At 38.8% G+C, this 15001-nt stretch overlaps 2 protein-coding genes across 4 annotated transcripts in view; one reads left to right on the top strand and one right to left on the bottom strand.

Annotated features, from left to right (window-relative positions):
* Positions 1 to 8050, top strand: part of CFAP43 (cilia and flagella associated protein 43) — a 102693-nt gene extending 94643 nt beyond the window's left edge. The window contains exons 35-38 of the mRNA XM_022568835.3: positions 1349 to 1513; positions 3304 to 3384; positions 4586 to 4739; positions 4927 to 8050. Coding sequence (XP_022424543.2) covers positions 1349 to 1513; positions 3304 to 3384; positions 4586 to 4739; positions 4927 to 5093 — 567 coding nt within the window. The 3' untranslated portion in view covers positions 5094 to 8050. The remainder of the gene's footprint in view (positions 1 to 1348; positions 1514 to 3303; positions 3385 to 4585; positions 4740 to 4926) is intronic.
* Positions 8051 to 9233: 1183 nt separating this feature from the next.
* On the bottom strand, positions 9234 to 13142 carry SFR1 (SWI5 dependent homologous recombination repair protein 1). 3 transcript variants are annotated; one of them, XM_022568836.3, is made up of 4 exons: positions 12686 to 13142; positions 11752 to 11867; positions 10735 to 11145; positions 9234 to 9690 (listed from the first exon to the last, which is right to left on the bottom strand). In XM_022568836.3, exons 1-4 carry the CDS (start codon positions 12696 to 12698, stop codon positions 9499 to 9501), a joined length of 732 nt encoding a protein of 243 aa, XP_022424544.1. In that variant the 5' UTR covers positions 12699 to 13142; the 3' UTR covers positions 9234 to 9498. The 3 variants fall into 3 exon arrangements, with proteins under 3 accessions (XP_022424544.1, XP_022424546.1, XP_022424545.1); XM_022568838.3 differs by having other exon boundaries at positions 12723 to 13115; XM_022568837.3 differs by lacking the exon at positions 12686 to 13142 and adding an exon at positions 12410 to 12634.
* Between the last annotated feature and the right edge of the window lie 1859 nt (positions 13143 to 15001).

The raw sequence follows: 15001 nt of genomic DNA, 5'->3' as shown, positions 1-15001 counted from the left end.
GAAGTCCAGTTCTGAAAGATCTAGCAGAGAAGGAGTTAAGTGAGGAGACTGAGAAGGAGCTGCCAGTGAGATAGGAGGAAACCTAGAAACCATGAGAGAAACAGTTCCAAGGAGGAGGGAACCATGCACTATGTCAATTACTTGACAAGAGCAGTCTTAGTGGAGGGTTGGGGCAGGAGCTCAATTGGTGATGGCTGAAGAAACAATATGAAGTGAGGAAGTTGAGACCAGGACTATAAAATAAATCTTATGACAAAGTTGACTGAAAGGAAAGGAGAGAGGAGATGTGGTAGTTCGACAGAAGTGTTTCTCAACCTCAGCACTACTGACATTTTGAGCTGGATGATTGTTTGTTGGGGAGAGATGTCCTGTGTATTGTGTGAAGTTTAGCAGCCCCCCTGGCCTCTACCCACTAGATGCCAGTAGCAATGCCCCCCTACAATTATGTCAGCCAGAAATGTCCCCAGACATAGTTGAATGTGCCCTGGTGGGGCAATATTTACCACATTTGGGAAATACTGCTCCAGAGAAATGCTTGACCTTAAGATTTCGGAACTGGCAATGACAAGATCAAGGGTATGATCATGGGAGCTGGGTGGCTGAGCAAGATAGAGAAAAGAGCATTGAAAGTGGGAAATTCAAGGAACTGAGGCCAAGCAGTGACCAAAAGATGAAAATAATTTTTAGAAAGAGTAGCAGTTGGTATAGTCTAGTGGCATGAACTTGAAAAAACTAAGTTCTTGAAGGAGAAGGGAGGAAAAATATAAAACATTAACTGATGGAGCTCACATACAAATTTATTTTAGAGACATAGTAGTTTCACTGTTAGCAATCTGGGAGAACAACTCCATGAAAATATTCCTGAACTTCATGTAGGCAATTTGAAACGAAGTACAAAACATCTAGGTGTTTAAATATCATATTTAACCCATTGAATGTTTTTGCTTTTCCACTAGCTACCAACAAGATACTGCTGTGCCTAGCTGCATTAAATTACAATCCTTTATCTATAGTGTCAAAAAGCAGGGCAGACTAGGGGTATAAACGCATACAGATTGGTAGATGGGTGATGGCAAGAGGAGTTCCTGCCTAATCACTGACATAAAAGTAAATTGGCTATGCCATTCAAATGTATCTTATAATCCCTTCTGTTCAGTAACTACCATGCTTTATAGTGATCAGATTGTGCCCACAAGTAATTTTTTAATATCTACTACATTTTAAGAAAGAGGATAGAATTATCTCTGCATTCCAAGCGTTTTCTAAGAAAAGCATTCAGCTTCAAATATTCTGTTTCCTGTATGTAGAATCATATTATATGAATATCGGAATGTACTTTTTCTTTAAGACTCAAGGACAAAAGAAAGTTGCTAGCATGATGGAAAGTAAAGAAGTCCACAAAGGAATATTTCAGATCGAGTGGGAACATAAGAAAATGGAGATGGAAATGGAAGATCTAAGTCAGAAGGCTCGGGATATTCAGATGCTGTTTTTCTCAAGAGATCGTCAAAAGGTAAGTTCTCCCTGCCCCCCACTATATAATTTTAATTTCATTCATTAATGTATTCATTCATTCAACCAGTATTTAATAAGAAGCCTCTGTGATGTCAAGCATGTTCTATGCCAGAAGTAGTTCATAATGTGACTATGAATTCTGTCTGTTTCTTCTGGTAGTTTACATTTGCTGCCTCTGGTTCTTTGTGACCCATTCGGTAGTATAGTTCTGTTTTGCAGTTCACCAAGAATTTCCTAATTGTCAAATCTAGTGGTCCCTTTCCCAGTCATAACCATCCCTGTAGCATTTGTCCATCTTTTTTTTTTGGCCGCGTGGCATATGGGATCTTAGTTCCCTGACCAGGGATCGAACCTGCAGTGGAAGCGCGGAGTGTTAACCACTGGACCGCCAGGGAAGTCCATCCATCTTCATTCTTAATTGCCCATTGTTCTGGCTTTAATCATCCCTGTTTTCTCCTGTATTTCTTCCAACATGTCAGACCACTCTGCCTCTTTTCCTCATTTCTCTTTTGTTTCTCTTAAGTATAGCTATTTTTAAGATTCTGCCCTCAGCTCTGTGTTTCTTTCCATGCCCTCTCCTTTGATGATTTCTCTTTTTCTGACTTTCATGATCACTGCTAAGACTCATCCAAGCTTTCTGGACTCCAATTAAATTCCAATTCCAATCTAAGCTCTCTGAACCTGACCTTTCTCAAGCTCTATTTCTGTATTTCCTACTTCCCAACAGCTCCTCTTCTTATTTTGCTTATTTCTGTTCTTTCAGCCATTCACTCAGGGTTAAAGTTGTTGTCCTCTTTGATTCCGCTCTTTCCCTTGTCTTCCAAGTCTTGACTAGTTTATCCATTTACTCCCTCATTCCCTATGCCCACTGCCTTTACCTTGCTTCAGTCCTTCCTTTTCAATGGTTTAGAGTATTTTATAATAATCTCCTAACTAGTCTCTTGACCTTGGGTTTTTCTCTTCTAATTATACTGTATACTGCTGTCACATTCCTATTCAGGTCTAATAACATTACTACTCCGCTCAAACATTTTAATGCTCCTCTTCTTACCTGGCACATGAATTCTGAAATCCTTAAGTGGCGTTTGGTGTCCTTCAAACTATCTTTTGAAATTCATTCCCACTGTTCCTCTTACACATCAGTATTCTCAAACCAAACTGATTTTATATTCCAGGATTCTACCTCTGTGCCTTTGCTTATACTGGTTCTTCTACCTGCAATATTTTTCCGCATTTTTTTTTCACATCCCTAATCTATCTATTTTTCAAGGTCTGGTTTAAATGCCACCTCATCCATAAAGCCTTTTGATTTCCCCAGTTCAGAGAAACCATGGCCCAACTCAAACCACCTTTTAATTTGCATGTCACCTTACATACATTCTGGCAACTAATCGTACTACACGTTCTCTTTTTCTTGAAGTCTCTGTCATGTTATCTATCTTTGTTATCTCCCTCAGTATCTTTAACTGGGATACTGTTAATATGGGACTTAATGAGACACTCTCAAATGAGACACAATAAATATTTGGTGAGTTGAATAAGTGAATGAATGAATGAGAAGATAAACTCTAGGCATTTGTAACTATTAGTATATAGATGAGTGTATCAATAGTCAAATATAAGTAAATAGCATGACACTAAAGTCAAGTCAATCCTAACTTGGATAGATAATTTTCATGAGAAACAGTAACTTTCAAAACTAAGATAATCTTTATAAAATTATCTACTGAAAGAAATAGAAAAAAATATCCTTACATACATTGTGGGGTTTTTTTTTTCCTCTTAAAGTACTTAAATGAACCAAACTATGAGACTATGATTGCCATTCAGATTGGAATAATGGAGCAAACCATTGCTGTTTTAGATAAGGTAGGTCTCAAGGATACTGATCATTATAATTCCAGTAGTTGTGAATGATTTAAACAAAGTAATAGTTTGCAAATCATGAATTCAAATAGAACCTACCAAAATCTTGCTCTTTTATACTGATATTCAGGATGTAATTAGAGGTCTCTAAATAGTGTCTTTGCAATTGTAACCAATGTGGTAGCCTGAAGCACTTCTTTTTTTAAAAAAATTTTATTTTATATTGGAGTATAGTTGATGAACAGTGTTGTGTTAGTTTCAGGTGTACAGCAAAGTGATTCAGTTATACATATACATGTATCTATTCTTTTTCAAGTTCTTTTCCCATTTAGGTTATTGCAGAATATTGAGCAGAGTTCCCTGTGCTATACAGTAGGTCCTTGTTGCTTATCTATCTTAAATATAGCAGTGTGTATATGTCAACCCCAACCTCCCAATCTATCCCTCTCTCCCTTCCCCCAGTAACCATAAATTTGTTCTCTAAGTCTGGGAGTCTGTTTCTGTTTTGTAAATAAGTTCATTTGTATCATTTTTTTAAGATTCTGCCTATAAGCAACATCATATTATATTTATCTTTCTCTGTCTGACTTACTTCACTTAGTATGATAATCTCCAGGTCCATCCATGTTGCTACAAATGGCATTATTTCATTCTTTTTAATGGCTGAGCAATATTCCATTGTATGTATGTACCCCATCTTCTTCATCCATTCATCTGTCAGTCATTTAGGTTGTGAAGCACTTCTTTTAACATTTGAATTAACCCCTTGGGAGATATCAGAGTGTAGGTGAATTTCCTGTTTCACATTAGGTTACCTAAGATTTATGTAGTAGAAGTGTTGATAGTCTTTCCTTTGCATTGTAAAGGCTTTGTTTTACCCTAATTGCCTAACAATGCTCAGTTTTGAGTGTTTAACATATATAAGATGGAAACAAAGTAATCTCAAGGCTATGTGTTTTTTAAATCTTCTCTTATTTCTAAGAATATACAAATATTTTTCTAAAATGTGTATTAACATACCATTCTATCTATCAACAAATAATTTAAGTACCCACTATGTGCAGGTATTATGCTAGGTACTAGGGATATGATGGTAAGATGTCCTAATGATGACAATGTATTTAAATTTTAAGAATAATGTCTTTATAAAATATATTTTTTTCAAAATTATTTCTGTGGGGTGTCATGGGAACAAAAATTTCAGACCCACAAAAAGAATGTGGAAAACTGCAAAAAGCTGCTTAAAAAACTGAGAAGGTACAGCAATCAAAAAGATGTAGCAAATTATACCCTAAGCTGCAATTTACGAGAAGAACTGGTGGCTGTCTCAGAGAGAAAAGACATCTGTAATGCAGTGGGTAAGATTTTTTTCTTTAATCAACTGTCAGTTTCTTTAAAAGTGATCATAATTCCTAAAATCTGTACAGTGGTTATAAAGCTACCCGTATTTGTTCCATATGTTTAATTGATTCTGAGTGCTGTTTCTGTATTTAAAAGTATAGATAATAATCCAAATAATTCCTTCTTCTTCATTTCTGGGATAAGGGTCTACACTGACTTGTGAAAAGATTGCCAAAGAACGATATGAAAACATGATGCAACAGCAAAAGTTAACAAAAATTTCAAAAGAACAAGCTGAGCAGATTTCAATACTACAGGCTGAAGTTGAAAGATTAAGGATGAAAACATTTCCTGCTCTCGTTCAAATGTAAAAATGCTGGTGGGAAACATAAGACCAAATCAGTCGTTTTAAAAATAATTTCATTTGGTTAAAATGATTTCTGTCTCTCTTATATAAGGAAATTTAAGTAGAGTCTCCTCTTAGTGGCATATTTTTAATAGCAAATTGATTGATTTTAGCCTTAGTCATTATAAAAACGTCCTGCATGAATAAATGTCTAAAGTAACACGAATGATTTTTATTCAAGAATGAACACGATTTTAACTCAGAATATATTCAAGATCTATTTTATTGTCTTAATTTGATCAAAAATTATTTTCACAGTAGAAATACAGAAAGTCTTAAAGACAAAAAATTATTTTTAGCCACTACTGGTATTTCTAATTTTATAAAATTACCAGAAATGTTATGAGATTATGAATGATTTTTATCTTTTATACTTTTCTATATTTCCCATTTTCTTCAGTAAGCATTTCTCTATCATCAGAAAAAAAATTAATAGGATGTTTAAGATTATTCCCTGTCCTACCAATGGGAACAAGGTGAATTGTTTACTTTTACCAAGCCCTAAATCATTTGTAAATTACAACATATTTTCTTCTACATAGACGTTCTACATAAACATGACATAATCTTCTATATTCATATATATTGCAACAGAACTTAATTTTGTGCCCCACACGATAGTTTAGTAAACAGGAAAAAAGCATTTTCTCATTGTGATATTGTGATTTATAATAAGAAATATATATATTTGGTCTTCGACACCATTCCTGGCACAGAGATCCTAAAACCCTCGGAATTTCCTAAGTGATGAGAGAGGTACAGGTGTCTTGTTATGTTAATGAGGTGACTTTCTGGATTGCACCTAAGGATGGGGGCTGTTTTCGAGGAGAACCAACCCTGTGTCCCAACCTCCCATCCACCCACCCACCCTTTACGCACACCCACCCCCCACCCCCACCTCTAGGAAGGGTAAAGGGGCTGGAAGTTGAATTGATCACCAATGACCAATGATTTAATCAATTGTGCCTATGTAATGAGGTCTCCATAAAAGCCCAGAAGGACAAGGTTTGGAGAGTGTGCCCAGAGAGAGCAAGCAAGCTCTGAGCTTTTCACCATAACTTGCCTTAAGCATCTCTTCCATCCCGAGGTTCCTGAGTTACATCCTTTTATAATAAAATGGTAATCTGATAAATAAAATGTTTCTCTGAGTTCTGTGAGCCACTCTAGCAAATTAACTGAACCCAAGGAAGGAGGGAATCTTGGGAACCTCTGATTTATTGCCAGCCGGTCAGAAGCACAGGTAACAATCTGGGTTTTCAAATGGCATCTGAAGTGGAGGGCGGTCTTGTGGGTCTGAGCCCTTAACTTGTAGAATCTGATGCTGTCTCCAGATAGATGTGTCAGAATTTAGTTGAATTGTAGGACATCCAGATGGTGTTTTGAGAATTGCTTGGTGTGGAGAAACACAGACACACACAAAGGAATTTGGTGATCAGAATTCTTACATTTCCGTGAAATAGTTTATCACTTTATTCATGTAGATGATGATAAATAAGTAATGAGAAGATTAACTGTTCAGAAAACTGCTTTGCCTTTCCATAGCCTATGGACTGCTGCATTCCAAGGTAATACCATTGGGATCATTAACCACAATCTCCAAAGGGTGTCAATGTCTCAATGTTCTGCAATTTGTGAATTAAATGTTAAGTTTAATTAGTAACACCATACCCAATGTACACTGGTGTAGGTAAAGCAAGAGAGCAATTATAAAACATTCTATTTAGAAAAAAAAATTTAGAAGTTTTAAAACCTTCTATTTAGAAATTGCCAGGATAGTACCATAATTGATCACCTGTATAGTGATCAGTGGTGGGAATGGTAAGGAAAATAGAACCAACATCATTTTGACATCTCCCCCCCTTAGACCTAGAATGACTCCTGAAGTAGTCGATTTGGCTGATTAAGCAGGGTAGTGCCTATTGGTAACATTTCCATGTCACCTAAGTTAGCTACTGGAGCCTCCATTTGCTACTAAGGCAAGGCCACAAATTTCGCTGGACAGTGCTCTGTGGATTCCCAGGTCTTAACAGCCTGTTTCGTTTCTGTTTCTTAGTGTCTACCCTGAGTGATTCTGGCAATGCTCCTTGCTTGAATGCCTCAGCTTTGAGGCATAAATAGAGTGGAGGTTAGCAAGAGCCTCTTGCCCCCCCAAGCTGTATTCTAGTAGCAGCACTTTCAACAAGAGGCATCTTCTGCTTTGGGGTTATTGGCAGGTGCTTTGGAAGGGCACATGGGTCATGGAACCCAGTCCTCTCTCTTGATATGTTTATGGTACTGATTCCTCTCAGCTTCTGCTGAACTAAGAGCAATTATATTTGTATTTTTATAGCCCTTTAAAATATTATCTATATTATCAAGTAGTAATATATATAATTAATTGGGTCAAACATAACATGGTTATGAGCTCTGTTGCTGGGTCGCTTGGGTTCAAATTCTGACTGTCACTAAATAACTAGTTAATCTTAAAATTTCCTCATCTTTAAAATTGGGATGTTGATAATTGTAAAACTCAAATGAGTTAACATACTTTTAAAACTGGCACAAAGCAAGTGCTAAGTGTTAGCTTTCATTTTAATGAATAAAAATAATTCTTATTCAGTAGTTCTTAATAAATATATCCTATTAAATGGAGGTGAAATTCAATAGAAATTATTAAAAAGGGGACTGCTTCATGGGCACCCCTAGGCCCCAAACTCTCCCATAAGCCCCATCCATACTCCATGATCCACCTCCTCTTGTAGAAGTGCTCACTGAGCTGTTGGAGCCCTCAGCACCTAGCCAATGCCTTAGAAATCCCCATTGCTATAGCACCAACTGCTCCCCAACTCTCCCAAAACCAGAGTCCCATTGATGCTGTAGTTCCCCCAAATGGACGTGTAAGGGTGACTCCAGGGGATGTGCTAGTCAGTAATGGGCAGCTGCAGTCAAATGCTGGCACCATCACCAGGGAAACCACTTCTCCTGCCACATTTAGGACCTCTGGCTGAGCAGCAAGAAGCAATGGAGGCTGGTCAGCACAGCTTCCCAGGGATGCCCATCTGGGAATCCCAGAGCCAGGGAAGGCCAGTCCTCTTGGGTTCACAGAAGCCAATGACGATGGCGTGTCTAGAAAGCAAGAATTGAGGCCGGGGTGAGGGTTAGGTTACTGGCATGGGCATTAACAATTCGAATGCATGCAAGAGCAGGGTCTTGATATGCCAACATTAATAGTCTGTTGGATCACGGGGAAGGACTGGGCTGAGAGTAAGGAGCAGCTGGGGGCGGAGCGGGGAAGCTTAGGGTAGTGGCTGTTTACCAAGTAGTAGGGAAGTACTTTTCTTTTAAGATTGGGGGGAAAAAAAACACAACTAAGTAAAGCTGTCTCAGCCCTTAAAAGGACCCAAGAGACTGGAAACCAGAACCAAGAAGCCACTGACCCACAAAGTTCTCTCTCCGTCATCTCTGCCTTTCTCTGTAAGGGCAGACTTAAGCACACCAGCTTTTCTGCTTTCAAGTTCACATACAACAGCTCCAGCCACAAAAAGAGATGGGCTTTCTTTTCTTGAGCTCAATTCCGAATTCTCAAGGACTGGGATGCTTGGGTCCATCTATGGCCAGGATGACAGATAACGTACAACATGGCAGCCAGAACCCCATCCCAGTGAAGGTGGGTTTCTGACTGAGGAGTCACTGTTAATGGAGTAGATACGCTAGCTTTTACCTATTTCACAGATAAAACTAGAAAGGTAGATGAATGTAAAAGGCCCTGTATGCTGTGATGCCCTGAAGTGGGTGATGAGGACATGTGGTTTTATAAGAAATAGATGATCACTTCACTAACTGAGATGACGAATACAAGTAACAAATTTGAAGAGACAGAAACTAATGTAATTTTGAACATATGTGCTTACCTGCTAGACCATCCAGATGGAAATATGTGGTAAATGGGTGGAAACAAAGGAGAGGCATAAACTTAGGAGAGGCGTAAACTTAGGAGAGGCAGACATTTTCAGACAAGTTTCAGTTTAGACATTCACTAGATGGACTGTTTTTTAACATTTAAAATAAAACTTCTACCACAATAAATAGAACAATGTATTAAAACTCACTTCCACAGTTGTCCAAATTATTTTTTTAATCATGATTTAATTTAAAAAAATTTTTTCACCTTTCTTTAACTGTCAAGTTTTCTTTGGCAAATTTATTCAAAACACTAAATTTTCATTTTAGAACCTGGTTTATACTTATATAACAAAGGCCCTAAATTGATCCAGGTTCACCAGGATACCTTTCTCTAAGCCCTAATGGTTTACATCTTCCCTTTAAAATGTATAAATATCTTTTAATTACATTGTCATCCACAAAGACATTCTGGAGAAAAAAATTATGAATTAAACACCTATAAATTCTTCTTCATTTCTGTTATAGTGTAGCAATTTATCATCTAACCCATAGTGGTCTATCAGCTGAGTAAGGCTTAGTTTCTTGTTCTCCTCAGACATAGCTGACTGCAGCTCATAAAGCAACAGCTGGCTACAGCTTCTCCACTTCTTTATTAACATCTGTAACTGAGACAGGTCATTCTGAAACAGAAAAAAAAAAAAGACATAAATGTATGTCAATAACTAGATAGCCATCCTAACTTACTTAATGAAAGTTGTCAAATCAGTCGATGAGTAGTAGGTTTAAAGGGTAACACATTGGACATAAATGGGACTTCTACCCAGGAAAAAAGTAGGATGGTTTTAAGTAACTATCACTCAAATTGAGTTCTATGGCTGTTTTGTTTGGTAGAAGCTCTGGGCTATCCTTACCCTCAGGGAAAAATCGAATCATTAAATAGGGCAAAACTATGTAAAGAAGCAAAAATATGGGTTAAAAAAAAATCTACTTTTTCTACCACAGCTGTACTTTAAAAAATGATATTAATATTTTTCAATGTCACTATCTCATAAAACTCAAGTAGTTATATTTAGAGAAGTCCTAAAAATTCAAGAGAGCAAATAAGATACAGTATTCCATCATTTATGACACATTTGCTGGGGAAGAAGGAGCAATTGCAATATACATGAATGATCCAGGTAAGTAAGGGTCATCTTCTTCCAAGTGCCCAAATTCTATTTTCTTCAACCTTATCTGGGTTGAAATCTAAAATCTAATATACATTTGTTGTTTTCTTAAAGAAAATGTTCGGAATACTTTAATAATTTGTTACACACAATTGAGTAACAAAAGATCATTACTAAAATTACTTTTCATTGTACTCTGTGGTCCATTTTTCGCTTTTTTTCTCATTCACGTTCACTGTTGCTTCTGTTCTCATTGCCACTTGCAGCTAACATTTGAAGCTTCTAATACTGCTGTGGGCTGGAAACTAGATAGAAAGCTTCAACTGCATATGAAATAAGGGCTGGGACTTTTAAAAGTTATACCTGGTGTTTAGAGGCCTCTTCTGCTCTACTCTAAATCTATGACATATTTGAGTTAAAGCTGTTGGAAGCCAGGTTTCTGGATACTTGGCTTACTTCTTATTATGCTAAAATAAACTTTTCTTTTTGAAATACTTTCCTACCATTTATCTAAAAATAAAAAAATTAATTAGGCAATGGTTCTGAAATTCTTCTTACCTTTGATCTATACATTTTGACTAGTTTTAGCCTCCGAAGAAGTTCTTCTTTCTCCTGAATCTGCTTCACCAATTTTGCTTTTTCTTTGTTTAATCCATGTTTGGGAAGATTCTCACTCATGAAGTCATTCCGGAGGTCACTGCATGACTCAGAATCAAGTGATTTAGATGCACATGCATTGATATTCTTGAAGGTATTTTTCAAATATGTACTTTCTTCAAATTCACCGTCTATGTGTTTAAAATTTTCTTGAAATTCCAAACAGTTTTCTTCTGTTGAAGGTGCTGGTTTCTCTGAAAAGGTCTGATCATTTTCTTCACTCTCTACTTTAAGTCGTTTTACCACACCATAACAAGAATTAAATGAAGATCTAGTTTTCCTTAATCGTTCCCTAAGGGTTGCACTCATAGGCTGAAAAAGGCATCAAACGTTAATAATGTTAATCAAGACTTGATATAAATAAATATACTAGAAATCAAGACCGTACGTTTCTATGGCAGGCACCACTAGATGACTTTCTGTCTCCATATATCTAAAGTAACCATCACAAAATATCTTTAATTCCTGTAAGCTCCACTAAGTTTTAACCCCTTTTTATATTAGCAGAGCCAGCACCCTTCTAAAACAGTGCTGAAACACTTATCTCAGTAATCACAAACATTTGTTCAGCAATTGTCCCAAGCCTGACATGGTTAGGTGCTTCAGAGTTACAAATTAAGGAAACGACCTAGATCTTTCCCCCAAAGACCTTCATGATGTCAGATTCAAACTTCCTGTTTGGAATGCTGTAAAAACTTGAACTGAAACTAAATGAAAATAATTGGGTCAAGATGAAAATTAGAGGGGAAGGTCCAATACATTATCTAAGGGGAAAGACCTAAAATTATGTTAATAAAATTTTTACTTACTAATTTACACATTACGTTAACTGACAATGTTCAGTAGACTTGAAACCACCATTGCCACAATACTTAGAAATATAGACTAGATCCACTGAAAGAACTAAGATTTTCATACTTGTTTTCTTGAACTGCTTGTACGAGGAGACGGTGGATTGGCACCAGCCTGTGGAGTGCTAGGTAACACCACAGCTGAGTCTGATGGACTTTCCATCTTGAAATCTTGCTTTACTTCTAAAAAACAAAAAATAATCACAAAACGGAAATCAAATTAACCCACACCTCTATATATTCCTTAATTTTTATCAAAGAATTTTTTATTGTTTTACATAACATCACCAAGTAAGCCAGCCAACTTCCTTCTTTCACTTAGTTGTGATTCATTCTTGCTTTTTGTTTTGTTTTGTTTTCCACTTACTTTCCTAAATCGGATTGTGTTGCTCATTATGGTGACTACTAGTTTTTTTATGACAAGTTAACTAGCTAGCATCTCATATGAACAACTCCACATTTGTTTTTATTGATGGATAAAATCTGACAAAAATCCTCAAAATCTGCCATATTCGGGGGGGTGAGTTGGATAACAACTTTGGATAGTCAGGAATTCTTTAATTTCATTACGCCAGCTTCACAATGAAAGGAAATGTAACTGAAATCTTGACTCAAAAAACCATAATCAGACCTGTCACGCTACCCTAAATCCTAAAGGCTCTGTGCCTAAAACAAATGACCCTCCAGGCCTGAGGAATAAGGAGCCCAAGCACAGATAAACTTACTCCTGTCTGCATCGTTTTCGATTAAGCAGCTAAGAGACCCTGAAAAGGAGAGACTGAAGTTTGCTTCTCAAACAAAGGCCATCAAACTTTACCGGGAAAAATACCACAGGGAGTCCTCCCTCCCCTCCCGCCACTACAGCAAGCCCTCGAGAGACCCCAGGCCTGAGGTGGAGCTGAGAGGTTCCCTGACCAGGGAAAGGGAGCGCTACTCGACTCCCCACCCAATCCCCGAAGAAGTCCAGTTCTCAGACGCCCACTCCAAGCCCAGCACGCTACCTCCCTCCGCCATCCCCGGAGAGCGTAGAGAACTAACCCAGCTGCTGCCGGCAGCCGAGAGTCTGAGAGGCGGGGCCGCGCGGGAGGCGGAAGAGACCCGCGATTGGCCAGATTGACTGACGCGCGCAGCTCCACTCAGCCCCGCGTCAGGAGCGGCGGGACTGCGCGCGCGCGGCCGCGAGCCTCCGCAAGGGAGCGGGGCGAGGCCGCGCGGGAGGGGCCGAAAAGCGTGATTGGCCAGGTTGACAGAGGCGCGTGGCTCTGCTCCGCCCAGCGCCCGAGAGCTGTGGAACTCGCGCGCGGCCGCAATCCTTAGCAGCAGTCGGGCGCTCTCCGTAATGCGCTTGAAACGAGTAACCGATTCCGGGAGGGGCGCGCTTTTATTCACGGCTTCCCCTCCCTCCTCTCTCCTTGCTTCGTCTTCCCTTCCTGCTTCCTAGATTTTGTGTGTTTGTGAAGGACGCCTGGGAATGCCCCTCCCGTTCTCCTGGCTCCCGTCAGTCCCTTCTCCGCGCTCCCCCCAGCAAAGGCCTTTCCTCAGACTCCCCGGGACCCAGAGCCGCGCGGCGGGCTGTGTGTTAAATTTACAGCTTGTGAACTCCAAAGGCAGAGACCACGAAAGAGCAGCGCGGGGTTCAATGGCCTGTTGACAGTCAAACACGTTAGCAGTCTCTCTGAGAGCCCCGGCGGATGCAGTTGAGCTCTTTTGTAGCCTTCGTTGCCGCAAACTCTGCGGTCCCGCCACGGGTTTTCTGCCGGATCTACCTCAAAAGTTAGATTTCTTAGCTTGGCTTCGAATCTTGTCGTCAAATCTGAGAGAAAATGTAGCCCAAGGAAATCTGTTATGGTGCAACACAGGAAGCAGAACAATCACTTAATAAGATTGGGTTGGTCCAGAATTGGGGTGATTGAGGCAGATAGGGCCCTGGCTGAATACTGGGCAGCGGCATCCTCAGTCTAAAATAATCCTCCTCGTTTCCTGTGTGGTGATGTTCCGTTGCTGTGCAACAACAAAGATAACTAAGTTGGAGCCCTGGGTTTAGGAAAAGACAGTTGAGTAATTTCTGAGTCGCGTGGAAGTTGGGAATTTTAACGGGCCAGTGTTGCGAATCCCGGTGAATGGCCATTTTAAACGTTGACCCTGTCTTTTTACTAACATCTGATAGTAATGGCTTAGAGGTAGCTAGGATCCAGAAGGAATTCACTGAGTGCTAAACAGTGGGATGTAAATATAGAACCTGAAGACAACCTAATACAGTGATTAAGGACATAAATGTTGGAGTCAAATTGCCTAGGTTCAAATCCCAGCACCATCATTTTGTGTGCTTTGTAAGGTAGGGTCGCTGTGCCTCGGTTTCCTCATCAATAAAGTGGGGATAATATTATCAACCTCCTAGGGTTTGGAGAATTAAATGAGCATTCATGACAGGCAGTGAAAAGCAGCAGTAGGTATCTAAGAAGCACTCGATAGTTATGCTAGAGATGCAACTATATTCACCATTCCCTAATTGATCTAAAGGAATGCATCATACAGTTCTTTCACCCCTTCACTTACCTCCCCAAAAAAGGCCACAGATTTTTTTAAAAGATGCTGTGATGTGTAGGACACCTCACCATGTAAGCCATAAATAGCAGAAGACTTGGAGCTTCCACATATAATTGATAATATATTCTGATCCTTCTAAATTTTTCAAAAAGTATGTAAATTAATCTCAAGGAATTTACAAAATGAGAGAACTCATGATTTTGTGATACAGGTGTTATTCACCTCAGCAAGCCACAGGTCCCAGCCTGTACATTTATTTCTCCCTTTACTCATCCATTGGCATCAGTTACACTGAAAAAAAGCGGAGTGATTTGTCCTGAAGCATAATGCACACTCTGCATTGCATATTCTTTACACTTTGGGTTGGGTTGTTTTTATGATTCCCTAAAATAAGCTGCTCCAAAAGCCTTTTATCATTATAACCTAAGCTTAGAGCTGTGTTTTTGCTGGCTCCATAAAGGAAAACAACATCTTGCCTAGCAAAAGTTCTGACTTGCTTATTATGTGAACTGGTATATTATAAGGGATTGTTTTAGCCAGATTTTCAGAGAACTTCAGAACATGTACTCAGAAGAACTTGTATTTCATAAGTGTGCATTTGTTGACCTACATCTCAGACTTTCACGTGTTAGAATCGAATGATTTTCCCAAATACAAGTTTGCATTTTACTTACTCCCATTATGTACCAAAATGGAAACATACCTTTCACTCTCAATTTAGTGTAAAGGATCTGGAATATAGCCCCTATAGTTTTCATTGTACCTTTAGA

The sequence above is a fragment of the Delphinapterus leucas genome, chromosome 16 (genome assembly GCF_059928025.1).
Source record: "Delphinapterus leucas isolate spDelLeu-1000000601 "Yukka" chromosome 16, BTC_Dleu_Yukka2, whole genome shotgun sequence".
NCBI lineage: Eukaryota > Metazoa > Chordata > Mammalia > Artiodactyla > Monodontidae > Delphinapterus > Delphinapterus leucas.
Note: the sequence above shows the minus strand (reverse complement) of the source record. Positions and strands in the feature narration are given on the sequence as shown.

Coding starts and splice junctions, on each gene's coding strand:
- SFR1 (XM_022568836.3), bottom strand. Junction 11,146..11,751: donor CAAGCAGTTCAAGAAAACAA/GTATGAAAATCT, acceptor TGCCTTTTTCAG/CCTATGAGTGCAACCCTTAG. Junction 9,691..10,734: donor TCAAAATGTATAGATCAAAG/GTAAGAAGAATT, acceptor TTTCTGTTTCAG/AATGACCTGTCTCAGTTACA.